This window comes from Emydura macquarii, unplaced genomic scaffold (genome assembly GCF_026122565.2).
Source record: "Emydura macquarii macquarii isolate MOO-44397 ecotype Brisbane River unplaced genomic scaffold, CSIRO-AGI_Emac_v2 contig_2372, whole genome shotgun sequence".
NCBI classification, from domain to species: domain Eukaryota; kingdom Metazoa; phylum Chordata; order Testudines; family Chelidae; genus Emydura; species Emydura macquarii.
Window position 1 is genome coordinate 3,926,151 of NW_027132509.1, and position 22,665 is coordinate 3,948,815.

General features: G+C 41.2%; 1 protein-coding gene across 5 annotated transcripts in view; it reads left to right on the top strand.

Moving 5' to 3' along the window:
• The window catches only part of TACC2 (transforming acidic coiled-coil containing protein 2), a 167,027-nt gene that overhangs the window by 58,293 nt on the left and 86,069 nt on the right, over positions 1-22,665 (top strand). For all 5 annotated transcript variants that reach the window (XM_067561353.1, XM_067561349.1, XM_067561350.1 and 2 more), the window contains 2 exons: positions 1,321-1,443; positions 9,713-9,853. In XM_067561353.1, the coding sequence (XP_067417454.1) occupies positions 1,321-1,443; positions 9,713-9,853 (264 nt within the window). The remainder of the gene's footprint in view (positions 1-1,320; positions 1,444-9,712; positions 9,854-22,665) is intronic.

A 22,665-nucleotide genomic window follows, 5' to 3' on the forward strand; every position in this document is an offset into this window, starting at 1 on the left:
CCCAATCCACTGCGTGACACTCAATTTAAAACTTAGATACTAGTTCAAGAACCAATTTTCAGTGCCCAAATGTGGAATTGGAGGCCTCAGTTTAGGGCTAAATCCTAAGAGTTAATGAGCATCTGCAATTCCCACTGACTTCAATGGGTGTTGGAGCTACTTGGCATCGCCAAGATTTTGGTCTTTATGGCCCAGATCCTCAATGGTATTTACCCTAATTCCCATTGATTTCAATGGAAGCTAGGCCCAGATCATCAAATGTGGCCAAATTTGAAAAAAGGACTCCAGAATAAATTATGAAGGCGTTGCTCTCTTGTGGTTTGTGGTGGTACATGATGACTTCACAGAAATAACTTCTTCAAAGAAGACTCTTTCTTTATGGATTTGATAATATATTTGGTACATAGCATTACTTTCATCCATCTACTCAGCACTTACACACTAGAAAGTGTCAGCAAGATTTTAGACTCGGATTGTCCAACTGTGCGTGGATATACTTGGTGTATGTAGGTATACTTGGTCTTGTCTTAGAATGGGGGGGTTTGCAGGGTGGACAAGATGACCTCTAGAGCCTTACCTTCCAGACTTACATTTATATGATTCGCAAGAGGGTGTGGGATGAGGGCAGAAGGAGCCCTCCCATGTTCTCTTCCCTTTTGTGGCGGAGAGGCACAGTCTTTTTGGTTGATGGAGGCGATCAGAAAAAGAGTGTGGAGTGACCAGAGCTGCTTTTCCTCCAGCAGCTAATGGAATTGGTAGCAATGTGGGGCGAGAGTGCGCTTTGCAGCCTTTGCAAATAATTAATGGCCAGAGCTGTTGCTACAGTGTGAATTTCCTGGGAGCTCCTGGAGGAATTCTGGCTGACGCAATTCCCATTACAACCCAGCCTCTTCTCACCTTTGCTTGTGCAGCTCTGCCTCGCTCGTTCGAAATATGTTCTTATGAATTTCAATGTAAGAAAATCTTGTCCTTTCTATTGTTCAAACACTCGTTTATTTTCCCATTCATTCTTAACATTGTAAACAAAGCTGGCATTGTCTCACTATTATATAGTAAAGCAGTCTTAATGTAGGGCAAAGTCCTGTTGATTTCAGAGATGCATGCACACACACACAGGCTACAGGATTGGGCCAAGCACATAGGTGATTCTAAAGAAGCGCTTTCCTTGCATTAGCTAATACACATGGAAAAATATACATACGGTTGCTATAGACTACCCATACTAAACAACGTCTCCAGATGTAGGGATTAAAAGCAATTGTAATTCTACAAAGACCTCTAAGTATGCCATTTTTCCATCTCTCTCTTTTTTTAATACAGTTCTCCTGTGCCAGGTGATGTCATACAGTTGGCTTCTTCCCCTGCTTCTTCCAAACAACTGTTAGCTGATTCTCTGCCTTGTGGAAATGTTGCTCTGGGAGCTGTGGAGCTGACTGCAGCAAGGTATAGTGAGGAACCCATTACAGTTGTGGTGATGGAAAGCAACTTCAAACTTCCTTGTGTCGTGGAGAGTACTAGCTAAGAAATGAATGGCATAAGTTTTGGGATGGGAATGTGTCTAGTGCAGCCAAATGATATGCTGATTCAGTGCCTCTTCTTGGTAGCTTGTCACTGACGCGCCTGTAGAATCTATGCCAGAATTTAAAGCTGTCCTATCAAACAGAATCTGCAAGGAAAGGTGGCATATCCCTTCCCTTGTGGGAATGAATCCCCATGGGGCACAGGCTGGGGGGCACTGATGCAGTTTATACCTTTATTAACTTAACCTTTTTGTCAGTGCATGGTGAGTTTGCCATTTTCTCCTAATATTTAAATATGCCAGATTCTTTGCTGGAATGATGTTGATATTAACCAAGTTAGTTATCTGGAGTGGATATTTTTTATTATGTGCTGCTTTTTCAGTAAAGTGAGCAGATTGCTGTTGCTCTTACCTATATATATTGTTTGCAGTTGGACTTTCAAGAAAGGAAAGGCTGAGGCATAGGAGTTCATGTTTTAAACTTCGAACAGTAGATGTAGTTTTAAGGTTAAATTTTCTTAAACATCAAAGTCATTTTCAAAAGTGACTTTGGCCCTAAGGAACCTAAATCCAATGAGTTTTGGGCTCCTAGCTGCCTAATCATTTTGAAAATGGGACTAAGGGCATGTCTACACTACAAAATTAAGTCAATTTAACTGATGTCAGAATACAGCCGCTGCAGTAATTACAGCACTTGTGCATGTCTTCTCTTTGCTTCTTGTGTCGGTGGTGCACGTCTTCACTAGGAGCGCTTGCACTGATTGAACTGTCAGTGTGGGGCATTGTGGGACAGCTTTTGGAAGTCAGCATCAGTCAATGTAAGCAATGCCTTGTTGACCATGACATAAAATGCCTTGTCTTTAGTGTAGGCCAGGGCTTAGGCTCCTAAATCACTTACACACTTTGAAAATTTAACTTTAGTCCTTTTTTCCTTCTATTTCAGATCCTATACTGCTTTAATTCACAATAGGGAGAACAGAGGTAGAAAAGAGGCAGGACAAATATAACTCACCCTAACAACTTGGGGGTACTTAGCAGATGTTCTGGGGGAGATTAGGATGAGAAGTTAGTGATTTCTTCCAATTGCCACTGTAAGGTTTTAATTAATATGCAGATTTCATTGATGGCTTCTTATAAATATACTTGGTTACACTGATATAAGCTTCCTCATCATTATGATTCTGAATCTCTACCATAAAGATGAGCATGTTAGAAAGAGAATGAACTGTTAATGAGTTGGAGCTATGAGATTCTTTCTGACACCAGAGGAATGAGAAAGGGTTACATCAGCAGTTTCAGCAGCATCTACAAATGGTCTTTTGAACACAATCTAAATTACGCGAAGGACTGTGCTGTCTTTGGGTGGATGTTTAGTTTGTGCTCTTACAGAAATAATCAGACTACAGTGCCAGCCAATCTACAGTGCCAACCGCTGTTATTTCAGAAAGTGTTCAGGAAGAGCAGTCTCCTGTGGTATCTTCATTATTAGCTTCCTGAAAACCTCATGCACTCCCACAAGTTAGATGTATGCATGTCTTCCTCCCATGGATGCTAAGGCTTAAGGTTAACTATATCAAATAGAAGGAAGAAATGGTTTAATAAGATTTTGACATGGAGTGGGGGACCTTTTTTGGTGTGAGATTGATTTGTTCATTTCTTCCCAGAAGTTATTGCCACAGAGTTTTTCTTGTTTAATGTGATAAGAGTATTATTGTTTAGATACTATAATTATTTGTCCATGCTGGCTAGCTGTGCAAATTTTCTACTGAGGTGTACAGTTAGTAGGAATCAGTTTAGATTAGGCTAGATTTCACCTCTGTATACTGTCACTGTGGAAGGTGCAAGGATATCAGCAGTGATTCACCTCACATTGTTGCAGGAGGTAACAAAATTGCAATTCGGGATAGAGGTATTTAGCATGAGACTAGAAATCCCTTCAATCTGTTTGTCAAAGTGCACTAAAAGTCAGGTGAGTAATACACTGAGCAATTAGAGTGAACCTGTAGCCAGAGAACTTTAATGAACTCAATGTTCTTAATTTTTAAAAATCACTGCACAGGTTGGTTCTTGTTGACATTAATTGATTGGTAAGAAGAGAAAATAAGAACAATGATGAGTTTAGACATCAAAGCCAATTTATCTTCTTTGTACCTGTTTGCCTGTTATTCTGGGCAATTTTTATTCCCTGCTATTTGCTAACAATGTATTCTCTTGCTTGGGTACTTGGCAGTGTCATGGAGTAGATGTGCTATAATTTCTGTGAATGTCACTGGTATATCTCCTGGAAGAAGAGTACTCAGGCTCAGCATGGCTAGAACCCGCTTCTTAAGCTCCCACTCCAACCAAACAAAAGCAAGGCAAAGCTCCTAACAGGCGTAACACTGGTATAAAACAGAAATAATACTATTAAATACTCTCGCTTGTCCAAGGAGGATGTTTTAAAACAATGGAGGGAAATGTTTATATTACATTTATCTTTTACTGCTGTCTCAACTTTGCACCCCCTCTGTTCTGCATAATTTGTGCTCGCTTATTTAGCCTAACATAGCCCCATTACTGCTGCGGTTTTCACTGCATTCTCTATAGAATTATGCCACAGTTGCCTTTTGATATTACTTTGCAAAACATTTTTTCAGTGCACACACATGTACTGTTTCTGTATGAATGCCTCCTATCCCAGGTTATTCTGTTCAAAACTTAGTACATTGCAAGACAGATGGCTCAATTCTATTCCACTTTGGCGGCAATAAAATCAAATTACAAGGCTTTTTTTTTTGGACCATATTTAATTCCTTATATATAGTTGCTTTTGCTTCCATGTGAATGTTTACGCATAAGGGATGTCCTGTAATTCAGATAGAGTGCACTGTGACAGGAAAAATAATGAAGCATATAAGGTAGGGATCAGTTTGTGCTAAATGTCTTCCAGATGGCAGTGTGTAATAAAAGATCAGATACTGTCCCTCCATCTGTCCAGTCAAGAAATTTTATCTTTGTTTTGTTCCTTGAGGGCAGCTTTCTCCCCTACCCTCCTCCAGTGATAACATATTGATCAGAGAGAGCACCACATGGTCTGGTCCATGTAAGTGGGTTTTATTTACCAGATTCATAGAATAGTGTCTTAATAAGTAATGTGTTCACCAGCTGTTCTGCCAAGCCATTTTCATTTCAGACATAAAACAAACAACCGGCCCCCCACCCGCCCCAAATCCACGTACACATGTGGGTTAGAAAATATTTTGGCTGTATATACTAATCCAGGGGCAAACCTTTCCCCAGCTGCTGAAGGTGCAGAGGGCTTCATAGCAGCAGTGTCACTGTGCATAGGGAAGGAAAGAATTTGGAGAGGCCGGGGAGAGGGCTGGGGAGGACAGGGATGTCCATTGTCTGATATAGAGCCCAGAGAGGCAGGCTAGGGGATTTGATGGTATAAAGATCCTCTAGTCTTTTCTACTTACTAAAAGGAACTTCTGCCCTAGCCATTAAACTGGAGTAGCAGCTGCAGACCTGTACCACTGTTGCTTCACAGCTTGGGGAGGAAAATTCCTTCTCCCTTGGTGTTTCCCAGCATCCAGCCCAGTTGCTCAAGCAACTGGAGGAGTAGAATGGATAAAAAATCCACAGTAGCATTTAAAAATAGTAAAAGGCAAGTGATATAGTGGAGCTCAGTTATGGGAGATAGGAAATTAGTTGCTCTGATCCAGTCTGTGAGGTCTCAGGAAAGAACAATTAATCTCTCAGCCTCAGTTTTCTCATCTGTAAAATAGGGATGTTAGTCAGGGATGTTGCATCAAATTGAGTTCCTCGTGTGGAAACTGTGACTCTGCATGTAAATCAGGGCATGAAATGTGATTGATGTTCATCTGTCATGGTGGCATAAAATATACTAAGGGCAGCACTGTTATATTGGGAAGTGGGTGTGACTTAATTGCATAATATACCCACACAGCAAAGGTCTCTTGGGGATTATTCCTCACTGTGAGCTGTGTGGGAACAGGGGCATCGAGCAATAAAGGTGGTCAAGAAGTTTTGTTTAAAATTAATTTTTTTTTACAAAAAAACCAGAGAGTTTAAAAACGTGTGTTTTCTGACAAACTCGGCTCCGTAGGTTAATGACTGTGCAGTCAGGAGTTCTAAAAGCTCTGGGAGCTACAGGGGACAGCTGGTGTGTCTGGTGGTGTCTTAGTTATGCCTAGCTGCCAATTTGCTTTGAGAATAAAACTCTTTTATACTAGATCACGTTTCAGAAATGGCTGTTGAGTTCTAATGTAGGCACTGCAAATTTGGGGGTGGGAGCTGGCACAGATGTTGCCTGAAAGTCAGAGTTACATCATGGTCTGACTGGAGGGCTGGGGGAACCTACTTTACTTTTGACACTGAAGGTATGTCTGTACTGCATCTGGGAGCAAGCCATCCAGCCCGGGGTAGGCAGACTCACACAAGCTCCACTCAGGTTAGCTTGCTAAATACAGCAGTGTGGAGGTTGCGACACGGGTGGTAGCCATCCGAGTCCAAGACTGCCCAACTCCATGGGTCTGAGCTCCGGTGGCTCACCTGTACCGCAATGTCCACACTGTTGTTTTTCGCTTGGTAGTTTGAATGGAAGTAGCGTAAGTCAGTATACCCAGGCTCACTCCCAGCTGCAATGTAGATATATCCTGAGTTCAGTCACCCTTACGTCACTGCTGCATGAGTGCAACCGCTAGTAATGGCAGACATGTCTCACTTTGCACAGACCACGTTCCCTCTGGCCCAAACCCAACTAGGGGTGGTTAGACAAGTTACACAAGCAATGAATTGCGTGCCCATGCTAATAGCACTTCATCCCACTTCCATGCCGCTACTGATTCTTTTGCCTGCATCTGAATCGTTTTGGCATCATTTACACAACCAATGAACTGAGCCCAATATAGTTACCAGCCACACATGGTCATTATGGCAACGTAGTCATGTTTCATATAACGTTTGAAAAATGCAAAGCGCTCTCTAAACGTGTAGTGTTTTAAAATTGTTTTTATAATCATTGCCCATGTGATAGCCCATAAAAAGTAAACCACCCCTCGTATAAAATCAATTTTGGTGGCTAGTTTCATTTTGCAGCACACGTTAGAAATGACAGTAGTCGAAGTCTGTTTCCATTGAAAATGTTTCTCTTTTATGTGCAGACTGGAAGGAATGTTGGTGGTAGTGAATCAAAAAGTGAGAGAGGGAGGGGTTGGGTAGTACTGTAAGCAGCTCATTGGTGTGCCTTTATTTCAGAACGTTCTTGCAGTATTTTGTAGGGTGTACACTTATTAACACCCCACCCCACAAATCTTATGTGCATTTGGTGTATTCCTGTCTTGATTAGCCGCCTTGTGCATTTGTTTCCTTTTGTGATGCTTGGTTTACACTCCTAACAGATGTTTGACAGTCACTTATTTTTGGCAGTTTACTTTTTGCTTTTAGCATTTTCCTCTAGTTTTGGTGTAACCCTGTATAGTCATACTGCCTGCTGTATACATTTGACATTACTATATAAGGACAAAGGCAATTTTTAGCCAAGGGAAAATATAGTATATGAAAATGGAAATAGCTTGTTTCTTTCAAAACGTGATGGGTCTGAAAATATTGGGAGGCCTTACTGTTCTGTTAGGTCGTTTCACTAGGGCGGCGGGGAACGGGGGTGGGAGGGTGAGTTGTTGTGAGAAGTACATAAAGAAGAGAGAATTAGCTAGTTTCATAGAAGACAATTTTAATAATACTTACAACTTGTGTATGGCCAGAGAACTGTGGGAACATTAGCTAATGAAGCCAGGCTTATTTCAGAAATAATTTTCATAGTTTTAGCAAGGAAAGGGGAGAATAATACCACAGGGAATAAGAGCTCTTGTGCCCACCTATACAGTAGCTGAAGTTGGGGATGTGAAGTAAGTTTTCAAAGTCCTGGATTTCCATATCTAACCAGAAGGAAAGGAAGAACGTGTTCCTGAAGCCGGTCAGAATAATTCTAGTGTTCCTCAATAGGTGAAAATAAAGGGCCTTTTAAGGGGAATGGCTGAATTCCTATCTACAGCGACTGCTGGAAACCCATAAGAAATTTTCATTCTGATCTGACGGGCTGGGTGGGATACCGTCATAAATGTTCACCAATATTAACTTTCCTCTTGGTGTTGCTTCTAATCTTCAAAGCCATTCATTGTGGTCAGGCACCCCTTTCTCCAACCGTGACCTCCTGTAACAACAGTTTTCCTCTAGAACTCTGAAACTGGCCCCATGGAGGGTGAGCTTCCTGAGTGCAGAAGACAGGGTCTTCCCAAGAATTGGCCCAAGATGGGTGAAACTTACTCCCAGAGGAGATCAAAGTGACAACCGATCTCACCACTCTTCAGATAAAATGCAAAACCCACTTATTTACTTAGTTTTCCCACTTCAATACATACACGCACATGTTAGGAGACTAGAGAGTCCTATAAGCCACAAAAGCATGCTCTGCTTATGTAAATAGTGTGAAATGATCTGTGTCGTTGCCTTTTACCTTGTTTCCGTCACTTAACTATAACCTGGTCTGGTTTGAGCTGTACAAATATCTGTTGTCTTACACCGGGTGTTTTCCTACAGGAACCATAATTACTTTAAAATCTTTTGGAGTTTACTTTTTCTGTCATTTGAATAATGGTGTGCAGACAAAAGCAGAAAGCATGTAGTTACTAAATGGTTAAAATTATTAACAGATGGAAGCGAGCTGTTGGAGTGACACTGTTCTGGAGACACAGGATGGGTGAGGACAGTACTGCATGTAGCAGAAAGGAAGTGTAGGAGCAAAGAGGCAGGAGGATTTTTATTTGTGGGACAGCACCCTGTTCTGGCTAGTTTTACTGCTATTCATTTTGTAAAGCCTGACAGCATACTTTTTCATTTTTGCATCTGGTTAACGGTTTTGTTTTTATGAAGTTGCAGACACATTTGTCTGTGAAATTCTGGTCTTCTCTCTTGTTAACTGAACCTGCTGTGCAGATTTCTCACATGCACTGCTCCTCCCTCCCTCAGCTTTGTAAACTGCAAAATTAAGACATCTGTTGCCAGATGAGGGGGCCTGGGGTTTGGTGGACATTGCTCTAGTTGAGGAGGAAGGCTGTCCCCCATGTATCAGCATTCCAGTCACCTGTGCACATTCTTTGTGGATGCAAATGCATGTGTTGACTGTGCAAACCTATTTTTGGAGGCACAACATGTTGGCCCAGCTATTTGAAAATGTCCTCACTGAGCACTCTCCTTCATGAAGTTAAATACAAAGCTCCCTTCCTCCCCATTCTAGATTTTTTTTTTTTTAAAAAGAGCATTTTGAAAAACATAGACAGCTGGACAAAGATTGGCCCCATTGTCACAACTCTTATATTCAAAGGTGTTCACTGTTGCAACATCACATTCCTGTTCTGCTTGCTCTAAAATGGAATGAAAACAACAGTAATGTTTTGTCTCTGGAGTCATGCCGGTTTTTGCTGTTCTCGCATGTCCTTTGTCTTTTCACTGTACACTATCCTGGTCTCTTCATTTAAAAACAAAAAAAGACCCAGCATGACAGAAAGGCAGCTGTAATTTATCACCAGTCTCTTCCCTGATCTAGCCAGGAGAGGGCACTCCTTTTCCAAAATGACTTTTTTGCTGTCACTGTCACCCTTGAAACACCCCTGTTGGCTTTTAAAAAATGTATTTACCTATTCTGAAATTCATGAGCTGAAATCTCATATCTACTCTCAACTCTGTGGGACTTAGCAGTACGGTGGCAATAGCTGGTATTAAAATAATGCCACAGATCTCTAGCCTTATTTTTTTATAGTGTGAATTCTTTTAGTTCTGCGGTATATTGAAAGTTTCGAGTAAGAAAACTTTACTATTGTTTTTTAGCATTGGAAAAGACAAACTGCTAGCTCTTGACCTCTTGGGGCTTAATTAAGGTTTGCCAAGTGCTTTGAGATCCTTGCATGAAAAGCACTGTGCACTGCAGAACTGCCAAGTAGCTAGTTTGTAGCTGTTAGCTATTTATTTATTCTGTGCTCTATATGTAGGAACACAAAACATGACACTCTTAACAAATGAGTCTGACAGTAAGCTAGCGTCTCAAGGGTAAATTTGCAAATGTTGTTGAAAACTTCTTGGCATTGATTACATTTTGCAGAGGTTGTTATTTATAATAATTGAATTGTTTTACAGCACTTCCCAGCCAGTTAGCTGCAAAGAAGTTGAGAACCCTGTTACATCTGTTCTTGAAGATGCATCCTGGGCTCCTACACCCGCTAATGATGTAGAGTCGCCTGCTCAAGACTGTAAGGGATTGACAAAGGAAATAAAGAGGTATTGTATAATTATGCATTTTATTCAACATTAGAAAGAAACTTCTGTCTTGGAATGTCCCCTGCTTCGGAATATATACAATAATTTTGACTTGTTTGTCCAGATATGAGTGTTTGGTTGATTGCTTTTGGAAGAGGTACTGGACTGTTTTGTTTTGCTCAGATATGCATTATTCGTAAAGGCCAGGAGAGGGAGCTTGGATTGCATCAGAGGTGGTTGATCTGATGATGTTCCAAATACTTTTATATCTAGTATTAGTGAATTGAATTTCCAAGCCAGATTTTGCATTTTTGAGGTTGGATTTAAGAATTGCTTTTCTGATGACATATATAACTTCAGGTCCAGGACAGGATACTGGTTTTGCTCAGCATCATCATCCCTCATAAACTAGTAAGATATACCTGTCGGGTTCTGGGGTGCAATTCAGTCCAGTGAGAGGTGGTGTCACTGCTTGTCCTGTAATCCTGAGTACCTTCAAATGTTCTGCTGCTGGTCATCTCTGTCTGGACTCTCCCAATCAGGATATAAGCATTCACGGAGTGACTGTGTGTTGAGCAGCCCTCGTTCAGCAACTCAGACTCTAGCAGCCTGCTTGTTACATTACAGCCACACTCCACCAGTCTTGGTTACTATTAGCCAAGTGACCCTCACCCCATTCCCACCCCAACATGCCCCCATCACTGAATTTCCCCCAAACCATCTGTCCTGAATTGTTGAACCTTCTCCTGGAACAGCCAGAGGAGTAATAAGATCAGTTGCTTCTTTGAAGAGAGAAAAGCATGGCAAGTTGTTGCTTTACCTGGAGTTAATAATCACTTTAAATCAACCCAGTACTGTGTTTGACTTGAGATAAAAGTAAAACAAGTTTATTTAATCCAAAAAAAGAGAGAGTTTAGGTGAGCTCACATAAAGTCAGAAATGGTTACAAACAAACAAAAGTGAAAAATGCTTTCTAGTGACTAAGGCTTAACAAGACTGCAGTCTTTGTTCAAGGTAAGATTCCGACCACACGTCCTCCCAGCAAGATGGCTGACCACCCCTTGGTCAGGATCACCCACAAAGTACAAAGTGCTTAGGTCATTTGTCGTCTTCGGGGAAATATCACTTGGGGTTCTTTGCCTCTCTCTTTTATAATCCAGTGAACTTTTGAAATGTAGCCTTCTCAAAGCTCAGTGTTCCTTCTGGGAGGGAAGGTGCCATGGAATCTGATGGAGAAGAATCCATGCTGGTTTCTTCCCTGCTGGTGGTTTCTACAGTGCAAATGGATCTGTCCCTGCAGCCTCCTCTCCCTCTTCTCACTCCCCCCCCCCCCCCCCCCCCCAAATGAACGGCCACTTAACTGTGACTGCCAGTTGTCTGTGATTGCACCTGAATGGAGGCATCTGCCTTTCCTTTTTTCTGGAAAAAACCTGTCTACTCATTCCCCAGATGTGTCTGGTTCAAACATAGCTTTTTATGTCTTGTGAACATTAACACATTCATTTTATGAGGATATTAATAAAAATGTGAAGTACTATTAATAAAAATGATAATATGATCATATGATACTTGTACAAAATATGTCTTGTGAAGTACTATTGCGGTAGGGTGTGAATATAGGGGTGCCTAGGGTCACAATACTACAGCTGTTGTCAACGAAGGAGGAATTTAGTTCTACACATAGGATAAAAGCCTGATATTGGTTTCATGGAAGACATGTCAGTTTATCCCCATTTCCAAGTGAAAACAGTCCTCCTTAAAGGTTCCCAGTCTGACCAAAGAGATTTGTATGAATTGTGCATTAGTATTTGACAGATGGTCTGTGGCATTTTTATCTTGTTTCATCTATAAACTGAATCTTCCCACTTCAAGTCTAGTCAATATGAGACATGCCTTTGAATATAAATGCCCTTGCACTAAATGACAACAATCTTGAGGTGTGCAACAGCAGTGTGGGAGTGAAGGCACACTCATGTTAGGACATCAACTAATGGAAAAGCCTCAACACAACTGAGAATATTAAGTGGACACACCCTGGAGGATGTTGGCCTCCACCCACAGATGTAGACTGGCAGTTTGTGACAAGTACCATAAGAATTATGAGAAACCACATGTTCACATCAGTGCGCAGAAGTGTCAAAAGATGCAGTGCTCAGTAGGAAAATTCTCTGAATCATGGAGGAAAATGACGGTGCATTATCACTGCACTATTCACACCTCGCTGATGAATGAAATAGGAACAGGGATCTGTGAACCAGTGTGTATGCCACAGTATAGCAAACACGATCCATGGTACTAATATTCTGGAACATGTGGTATGTGTCAGTCAGCGATGCATTAGTCTATGAAGCCAGTTGTTTGCTACTGGTGTAAAACTTGAGCAGTGATGGATGATGATTGTTCCTGTTGTTGTGATTTCGCTCTAATTTTTTTGAGGTATATTTGTTCCATTTGTGTATGTGTGTGATGATTTCTACTATTCATCATAAACTGTTAGTCCATTGTTCTGATCCGGACATGAAAGTTCAACCTGCAGTAGCATATGGGCAGCGTGGGCCTTCTGTTTAATGATGATCAGCCATGATTCTATAATGGACTACTTTTTTTTCTTTTGAACCTCTTAAGATATAAAACTCCCAAACTTGAGGGAAAGGAAGAAAAGGCTCTTAAATGGAGATAGTATAGCCAAAAAGGAGTGCAGAGATCTGTGAGTTTTGCGGAGAATTGTCTGAATGCAGGATGTCACACTAGTTTTCTAAAAAATAAAGCTATTTCCATATGAGGTGGATTAACTTTTTAACTAAAAATATTTTGTAGAAATCCTGGCATCTATTTGTAAGCTATTGACTTCCATAGCCTCTCAGGGTACGTTCACAATGCAGTAAAAGACCTGCGGCATGGCCACAGCTGGACCAATTGGCTGACTTGGACCCGGGGTGTGGGGCTAAAAATGGCCATGTAGCTGTTTGGGTTTGCACTGGAACCCAGACTCTGAGACTCTGTGAGGCGGAAGACTTGCAGAGCCCGCCTCCAGCCTGTGCCCGAATGTTTACACTGAAACTTTTAGCCCCACAAGCCTGAGTCAATTGTCCCAGGCTCTGAGACTCAGTGCCAAGGGTTTTTTCTTGCAGTGTAAATATAGCCTTAGGGCCTAAAGGAACTTTCTGCAGGGGGGGCAAGTTTCTGTATTTTTGTGCTGTCTTAAGGAGGCAGCATAATGGAATAGTTTTAACTACCAGTTGGTTTTGTACAGTCCTAGACTGCAGTGGTGCCATGAGGAGCTGAGTGAAATTTTCAGCGAAGCCTCAAACTGAGGAAAACAAACCAGAAATATGGGCTATTTTTCAGAAACATTCACTGCATTTTTAACTTTATGGCAAGCCTGGCTTGAGTTTCCACTGAATGTGGATTATGGCTTTGGATCCTAGAGGCATGTCACACACACATTGGATGATTGCTTATTATGTAGCCCAAATCAGGCAAAATATAGTGGCTTCACTTTACATTTTTTAGTTCATCACAGCTCTCAACTCAAATTGAAACTCAGGGTACAAAGCTACGTGAATGGGGAACAGCAGGTGTTGAGGTATTGCAGAAAAAGGAAACCTAAAAAAAAAGAGCAAGAGAATTTATACCGTCTCCTGTAATATGAACTTTCATTCAATTCTGATGGCAACTCACATAATTATACCATTAATAATATACATTCAGACAAACATTGTATGTGTTTATATTCCACTGTAAATAATCAGCTGGCTAGTTTATATTAGTAGAGTTGCTTAAAACAGAATCAAAGTCCAGTCCACAGTGTGGAATCTCATAAATATATGCTGCCAAGTATCACATTTGGACCTTGCAGAAAGAGGTCTTAACATCGTCTCTGATTAAAAACAAATGTAGGTGTGTGTTCTCACTGGAGTGTGAGAGTGGAATTTTCACTAATGTTAATGGCAGGTGCGCATGTGAGTTGAGGTTAAAATTGCACTATTTGCTATGGGGCAGTTCTATGGAGGGAAAGAAATAAAATACAATTCTTACTGCCTTATGCAAAGCAAATATATTATTGTCCAATTACTATTTGCCATTGTAATCAAGCCCCTCATGTAAATACACCATGAGTCACAGAAAAATGTGAGGTAGTGCATGTTTGTTATGTCCTGTCAAATCAGCTATATAAATTAACTGCATAAAAATTAGATCATATTTCACTTTGACACATTTATGGCTGGTGACTGGAACAAGGTGCTAACCTAACCTGTAAACCATTGCCCTTCCAATAAATTCTACCAAATTCAGCCCTCAGGCATTTCTACCTCCTCTTTGATTATGATGGTAATATTATTAGATGTATCACAAACACCTTCTAACTTAATCCAAGAGCTGGGATAACGCTAACAAGAGTAAGTAATTTGTCATTTAGATCATTCCTGTCAATCTCCATGCAGCAGTTGAATGTACAGCATCAATAACATCTAGAAGAGTAACTTCGTATCTTGTGTGTCACAGAAAACAAACCAACAGATGGAGTCCTGTTCAGTTCTGAAATGTTTTAAATCATGTCAGTGATAGGACCAGATCTTCACGTGGGCCAGAGCTGAATGGGGGAGGAACATAGGGGGATTTCTGTTACTGACCCTTCTCTACCCACCACATGATCCTGGAAGCAGCTGGCAATGTTTGGTCTCCGATGCAAGTTAGAGAAGCTTCAGACCTGCTCTAACATTTGCCATTAGTAACTGCCCAGCCTCCATGGCATTGTTTTGCTGGTCCAGAATGGCTGAAGTGTAGCTGACTGCCAATCACAGTGCTTATGCCAGCCCTCTGTCCTGGTTGCAGCACCAGAGCAAAGCGAAAGGAACAGATCTAGTCCACTGTTTCTTCTATAACCACATTGATTCTTAGAGAGGAAAACAAAGACTTATGCATGTGCTTAACTTTAGTCCCAGGAACTACCCCAGAAACATAATTGTATGAATAAACTTAAGTTAAGCATATGCATTAGTGTTTCCAGGATCAGGGCCAAAGTCTGTATGAACCTTCCTACAAAAATAATCCTTTAATGCCTCTTTATCTGCATAACAGTACGGTGTGTGATGAACATCCAGGAGCAATCTGCAAGTGCTAAATGTTGTTACATTATATATAAAACGTGAAAGGGTTTTAATGATGCTGCCTCTATAGAAGTACAAAACAGATCTGTAAAGATTGGGAGAAAACCTAAACATACTTTGCGAGAGAGCTACATAGCTAAATTTGACCATAGTCATGTAACTAAGTACTCTGCTTGCAAACAAAACACAAGTATGCACCCAGTGATGGCCTGATTCCATTCTTCATGTGCAGGCAAATCTCCTATTCAAATCAGGGAGAGATTTGCGTGCATAATCCTATCTTACCTTTCTTTACATTAAGCAAAAGTTGATCCTTAGGACTATGATGATGGTTATATATCCAGAATACACTCATCCAGGCTACTCAGGTTACATATCTTAGTATCTTAATTTGAATGACTTTTTGCCCCCCTTAGAGATGACAGAAAGGGAAACAATAAGAGGCCAATGAGCTGTGATACAAAGGAGGGAGGTATTCTCACTGTGGACCCAATCCTGCACCTGCTGAAGACAATGGAGAGTTGTCATTGATTTCAGTAAGCTCAGGATCTGACTTCATGGTTGTAAAGTGGTGATCATTGTATCAAGTATATAACTGGTGTGATCTCTCTTTCCAAACCTCAGAGTTCCAATTTTCCTTTTCATAAGCCTGGGGAATGAGATTATGTTGAGGAGTTGGGTGGGCAGGGTACCTCCATCCTGCCTTATCTCTGACATCTGTACCAGTATCTCAGCAGCTAAACACATAAACACACCTTGACCTAATCTAGCCTGATTTTCATGGCATTAATTTGAAGTGTTGTAGCACATCATCTAAATACTTCCAAAAAATACTTGGAAGAACTTTGTTACTTTTACAGTATGTCCATCCTCCCTCATTGTTGGCTTTGAAAGGCTATTTTCAGAAAACTTCCGTGAGAGATGGTAAGGATACTTCACTGGTGTTACACGCAGGACTTAACCCGATTCTATGACTTCCATGTCATATTCAGTTGGTGCTGTAGTGAAAATAAGTTTTCTGCTTTACTCGGGCCTTGGAGGATGACTTGCTTCTACAGAATCAAGCTGTATCCTCTTCACATTGTATGCTTCTCTCATTTAGAATCACCAATACAAATAATCCTAGAATCAAAGATCACTTTTCCTTTCTCTCTGACTTTGATTACATTGTCTAAAGCAAGCAAAAACAGTGGTTATTTCCCTCCCCTTGCATGAGTTTAACCCTTTTAGAAGGGATGTTTAGTTTGACAAGTGCACTGAGCAAATAAGATGGAAATTACAAAGGGGATATACAAGTGTAACACCAAGATCTTGTTGTTTTACAAAGTGGCTGTTGTTAGAAGAGAAGTAGAATTGTGTGAATGGGGTTATGATAAACCTCTAACTTGTATCTAGCCTGCTTGATGCACAAGTGAGGTGATTATCTATAGTAACAACAACAACAAAAACCAAACAATGTACATTGAAATGATGGCTGTTTAATGCAGAAGAATTAAAACCAAGAATTATCCACATAACATAGAAGCTAGGAACCTTGGGCGCTGTTCACCTTCTTCTGGAGCAGTGGTTCTTAACCTTTCCAAACTACTGTACCCCTGAAGCCTGAGTCCCACCCCCACGGGGCTGAGGCATGTAACTTAGTTTCATGGCGCCCCTGTGGCTCCAGGCAATTGCCTTTCTTGCCACCCCCAATACCAGATCTGCACTTGCGACCCCTCTAAACCCCCAGGTTAAGAAACACTGTTCTGGAGCATGGAATAGAAACTATTGTTACGATCAACTGGGTGCATTCTATGTGATCATTCAGCAATTTTTGCAATGGACAGTGATGAATCTTAGGCCAGGTCTACACTTATCTGGAAATTCGGCAGCAGTCGACGGGAGTTATGCAAGCTACACAGAGTAGCTTGCATAACTCCCATCGACTTCGTAACTCCTCTTGTATGCAACGTTTTCACTGAGCTGCGCCGACAAGAAATGCATTCTTGTCGATGCAGTGCTACGTCGCTTGTGGGGTTGGTTTCAACGCATCGACTTCTGGATCGATTGAGCGGGTCTTCACTAACCACTCAATCGATCCAGATAGATGGATCTGACGGCGGCGAATTTACCGCCATCAGTGAAGACATACCCTCAGACCTTCTCCCTTCTCTTTTGTATCTAATCTCTTTTACAAATAACTTTTAAAAACAGTTTATAGGTCCTGATTCTCTGATCGCTTGCTTATTGGGCTAAAAAGAACAGTCTGTGACGTGTGCAGAATTTACTTAGCTCCAGGTAGCAGGATGCTTTGTTTTGCTAAATAGATACCTATAATAGTTAGCCAATTATGCAGTAACACTGACAAATTGGACAGTGTGCCCTGTCTAGTGTTCCATCAGAAAGATTGTAGACAAAATGCAGTATCTAACTGGCTCTTTGTGTGAGAACTGGGAAACAGTGGGATTCTTAGGGTTAGGGGACAGATTCTGCAGGCATTCCATGCATGGAACTCTCATTGAAGTCAGGCAGGGATGTGTGTGTGTGTGTGTGTGTGTGTGAGATGGACCTACAGGATTGATCCTTGTCAGAGGATGTGTTGAGTGCTGTGTCGGAGGATGTGAAACAACCTCTACTGTAACATAAAAATGGATTCCAGAGAGTAGAATTTTTGTTACTGTTGTTCATAAAACTGTGGAATTTTAGATGGTTCTTATTTGCAACTTGAAATTCAATACAATTTTCCCATCATTTTTTTCAGAAGTGTGCTATTTGGGGGTATATTTTAGATGTATTTTTATAGTTGGAAAGAAGCAGTATTTAGTGAGTGCATGTGTAACTCAGATCTCAGTGTTAAACCCATTTATCAGTATACAGCAGTGGACAAATGATGGATGAGCAGTAGCCCTCTGTTTCCTAGTTAATACACAGATTACTCTCAAGCAGTATATGGTAATGTCTTTGCTTCTAACACAGATTCAGCAGTGTGAAAACGAATCTGTCTGTACCCTAATTAATCCTTTTACAAAGAATGTTCAAATGACATTAATCATCTGCCTTAACCCACAAAAAACATGGCAATAAAGAAATACGACGGACACTATACACCTGGCTTACTCTAAGTGTTGCAGCACTTACTGTGTGCGATGTGTATATGAACAAAACTTTAATGAGCAGTGTGGGTGAATTCCAGCTGGCCTCTGTGGAGTGGGATGCAAAAGTTTGCAATCCATAACTCAGTGTAGAATTGGGACCTGTGTAGGATCACCTACTATTTGGAGATCCAGCAAATACCAGGGTACTGTAATGTGATGGGTAGTAGGTATACCACTATCCACTGGATCCATATTCTCCTTTAGCTCACTTGGTTGGGGGCCTGTGCTTTTGAAGCAGGAGGATTTAAGCTGTATCCCCACTGGGGCTGTGAACTTGTAAGTGGCCATGCTGTGTAGTATCGGGAGAATCTGGGTGCCAAATTCCCAAGTCCCTGCTTATATTTTGCTCAGGTAAAACTTCCACTGACTCAAATCCTGAGTTTTTACTCAGCCTTTATGTAAGTAAACTTCCACCTGAGATTTGTTGTATGTGGGGTGTTGGGGTTTTTGGTTTTTTTGGCCTATATATTGATTTGGCCTATTAAATGCTAGGTGGCAACAGATTGGTTACGCTAGACTGAGAGAATTGTGGATGATGTTTCAACTTCAGTATAAAATTCTCCCCTTAGATATGCATGGTGGATTCTACCCTGTCATCCTGCCCTACCGGCATGCTCTGATCTGTCACTGAAATCAATCGCTTTACAAATGATACAGAATGTGAGTCCTTCGTTGTACTAAGTAATTCACTACCACTGCAGCTCCACCAGTAGAAGCAATAGTGGAAGATCTAGGGAAGGCAAGACTCAAGCATTTTACCACCATTTCATCTAGTCTGGCTTAATTTGGGCTTAGCTGACAAACATCTGAGTCTTTTCTGCAGCTTCTTTCTAGGATTCTGCACAGTGAATTGGTAAATTCCTATCTTGAGGTGTTCCCTGTAGGAGGGGATGATCAGGCCCATGGTGTTTTACCACTCTGTAGATTTACTTTATTTCCTCCCTAAAATATCCTTTCGCATTAAATCCTTTAACATGTACAGCTATCGTTTTATCAGTCATAATTAATTGCTAGCTCATCTAAAAGACACCAGCAGGAGCTGAAATCCTAGGAGACCTCATCTACATGCATTTTTGTTAGCTTTACAGTGAGTTCCAGACACAGGATGTTTCAAAGACTGTATTGGTATGCTAGTTATTTCATAATTTTTAATGCTATTGATCTCACATTCAATTTAGATTCAGCAGAGCCCTTAGTAACTGAGCTTGGCAAACAGTGATCAATTAGTGCATTTTTAGAAATGTATTTTAATCAGTCAGACTTCCTATTCTTGTGAATTGCAATGACCATTCTCAACTGTATCCTTTTTATATACTTAAATATTTTTTCTTTGAATTGACTGGGAGAAAATATGTTGAGCATGTTAAATCCTATTAAGTTAAAAATCCTGATATACTGTATTTTTAATGAATTAAACGAGTGCAAATGTTCAGACTGTGCATGTTACATTAATCGAAAGGAATGATACATAGGATAATTATGTAATAAATACCTTTATATCACATATCATCTTTGACTGATAATTTCTACAATTAGTATGACCATCCCATGTCATTGGCTGGTAGTATTTGTTGTTTGTGTTAGTCATGTATAGATGCTCTAAACAGGATTAGTGCCCCATAGTACTGTACAACTATACATGAAGAGTTCACAATCAAAGGTCCCAATCCTGCAATTTTACCATGTGGATGGACCCTTTCCAATCCTGTAGTTTGGATGTATATTGGAAATGGTTATATTCCCAAGTGCTTTAGAGCCACCAATCTTTGATTAATAACCAAATGCGCTGGTCCATGGTGCAAGAGACACTTTACTCTCTTTTTATTGCAGCATAATCAGATCAAATTCACCACTGACATAACAGGTGCCGCTACACTGACTTCATTTGGGGTTGCTCCTGCTTGTATCAGGGTGCCATAATTTTCACACAACAAGGAATTCAAACAAAATATTCTATTTCACAAAACATGGCAGAACTTGTAATGTTTTCATCGCTATTACAGAGTCCTGGATACAGATAGATGAGTTAGCTATGGGTCAGTGTTAGTGTTCTGATGTCATTTCAAGCCTTACATTACTTGAGCTCCCACTCTGTGTTATCACTCAAAGATCTGAATTTATAACTTGGTGTTTCATCTAGTTTCATCTAATTCCATTTGTTATCCTAATGAACTATAATCTGCAGACCACTTGATCTTTTGTGCAGCATTTCTGCAAAGATATGGGAATTCTTTTATTATGGTTTCATATGTTTCATAAGGTTTCATTATATTTCTTTCATTATGTTCAATCCTAGTGGCTGGTCCACCTCTTCCACTGTGGAGAGCATAATCTAAAACAGCATTGCTGCCCCTTTCTGACCTGAGTGGTTAGCCAGTATTTGGGGCCTTGTTGGTTGTTGCTGTTATGAGGAGAAAGATGATACAAGTCAGGTATTTCTTTATTGCAGTCCTGTTTATTTACAAAGTCCTGTTTCCCTGAACACAGTAGGAACAAAAAGGAGTCAATTTCCTTGTTCAGAAATCCAAGTCTGCCTTTTTAGAGATTACTGTGCCCGCAAAAAGTTTTCTTTCAGCTTTCTTTCAGGGCCATACTCACTACTGTGTCTCTCGCTTTCTGATAACTTTCTGCCTTTCTCACACACAGACAAACACAGCTGCAACCAATCAAGAAGTGAAAGCTTGGTCAGATGACTAGGGAGGATTATAAAAATACTGCTCGAGCATGCAGGAATGAAATCAGGAAGGCCAAAGCACAGTTGGAGTTGCAGCTAGCAAGGGACATGAAGGGTAACAAGAAGGGTTTCTACAGGTATGTTAGTAACAAGAAGAAGGTCAGGGAAAGTGTGAGCCGTTTACAGAACAGGGGAGGCAACTTAATGACAGATGATGTGCAAAAAGCTGAAGTATTCAATGCTTTTTTTCCCTCTGTCTTCACAGACAAGGTCAGCTCCCAGACTACTGCACTGGGCAGCAAAGAATGGGGAGGAGGTGAGCAGCTCTCAGTGCTGAAAGAATGGGGCTGGATGCAATGAATCTGAGGGTGCTGAAGGAGTTGGCTGATGGCGGAGCCATTGGCCATTATCTTTGAAAACTCATGGTGATTGGGGGAGGTCCTGGATGATTGGAAAAAGGCAAATATAGTGCCCATCTTCAAAAAAGGGAAGGAGGAGGATCTGGGGAACTATAGACTGGTCAGCTTCACCTCTGTCCTCAGAAAAATCATGGAGCAGGTCCTCAAAGAATCCATTTTGAGGCACTAGGAAGAGAGGAAGGTTATCAGGAACGGTCAGCATGGATTCACCAAGGGCAAGTCATGTCTGACCAACCTGATTGCCTTCTATGATGAGATGACTGACTCTGAATGTGGGGAAAGCAGTGGATGTGATATACCTTGACTTTAGCAAAGCTTTTGGTATGGTCTCCCACAGTATTCTTATCAGCAAGTTAAGGAAGTATGGGTTGGATGAATGGACTATAAGATGGATAGAAAGCTGGCTAGATCATTGGGCTCAACAGGTAGTGATCAACGACTCAATGTCTAGTTGGCAACCAGTAACAAGCGGAGTGACTCAGGGGTCGGTGCTGCAGCCGGTTTTGTTCAACATCTTCATTAATGATCTGGAGGATGGGGTGGATTGCACCCTCAGCAAGTTTGCAGATGACACTAAGCTGCGGGGAGTGGTAGATATCTGGAGAGTAAGGATAGGATACAGAGTGACCTATACAAATTAGAATATTGGGCCAAAAGAAATCTGATGAGGTTCAACAAGGACAAATTCAGAGTCCTGCACATAGGACTGAAGAATCCCATGCACTGCTACAGACTGGGGACTGACTGGCTATGCAGCAGTTCTGCAGAAAAGGACCTGGGGGTTACATTGGATAAGAAGCTGGATATGAGTCAACAGTGTGGCCTCATTGCCGAGAAGGCTAATAGCATATTGGGCTGTATTAGTAGGAGCATTGCCAGCAGATTGAGGGACGTGATTATTCCCCTCTATTCGGCACTGGTGAGGCCAATTTGGATATTGTGTCCAGTTTTGGGTCCCCTACTACAGAAAGGATGTGGACAAATTGGAAAGAGTCCAGCGGAGGGCACCACAAATGATTAGGGGGCTGGAGCACATGACTTATAAGGTGAGGCTGAAGGAATCAGGCTTGTTTAGTCTGCAGAAGAGAAGAATGAGGGGGGATTTGATAGCAGCTTTAACTACCTGAAAGGGGGTTCCAGGGAGGATGGAGTTAGGCTGTTCACAGTGGTAGTAGATGACAGAAATAGGAGCAATGGTCTCAAGTTACAGTGGGGGAGGTCTAGGTTGGATATTATGAAAACCTTTTTCACTAGGAGGGTGGTGAAGCACTGGAATAGGTTACCTAAGGAGGGGTGGTATCTCCATCCTTAGAGGTTTTTAAGGTGCGGCTTGACAAAACCCTGGCTGGAATGGTTTAGTTGGGATTGGTCCTCCTTTAAGTAGGGGGTTGGACTAGATGACCTCCTGAAGTCCCTTCCAAACCTAATCTTTTGTCATTCTATTAATCCCCTAGTCCCTGTGTTTGCAATTGGTTCCAAAGAATCAGTTCCCCTG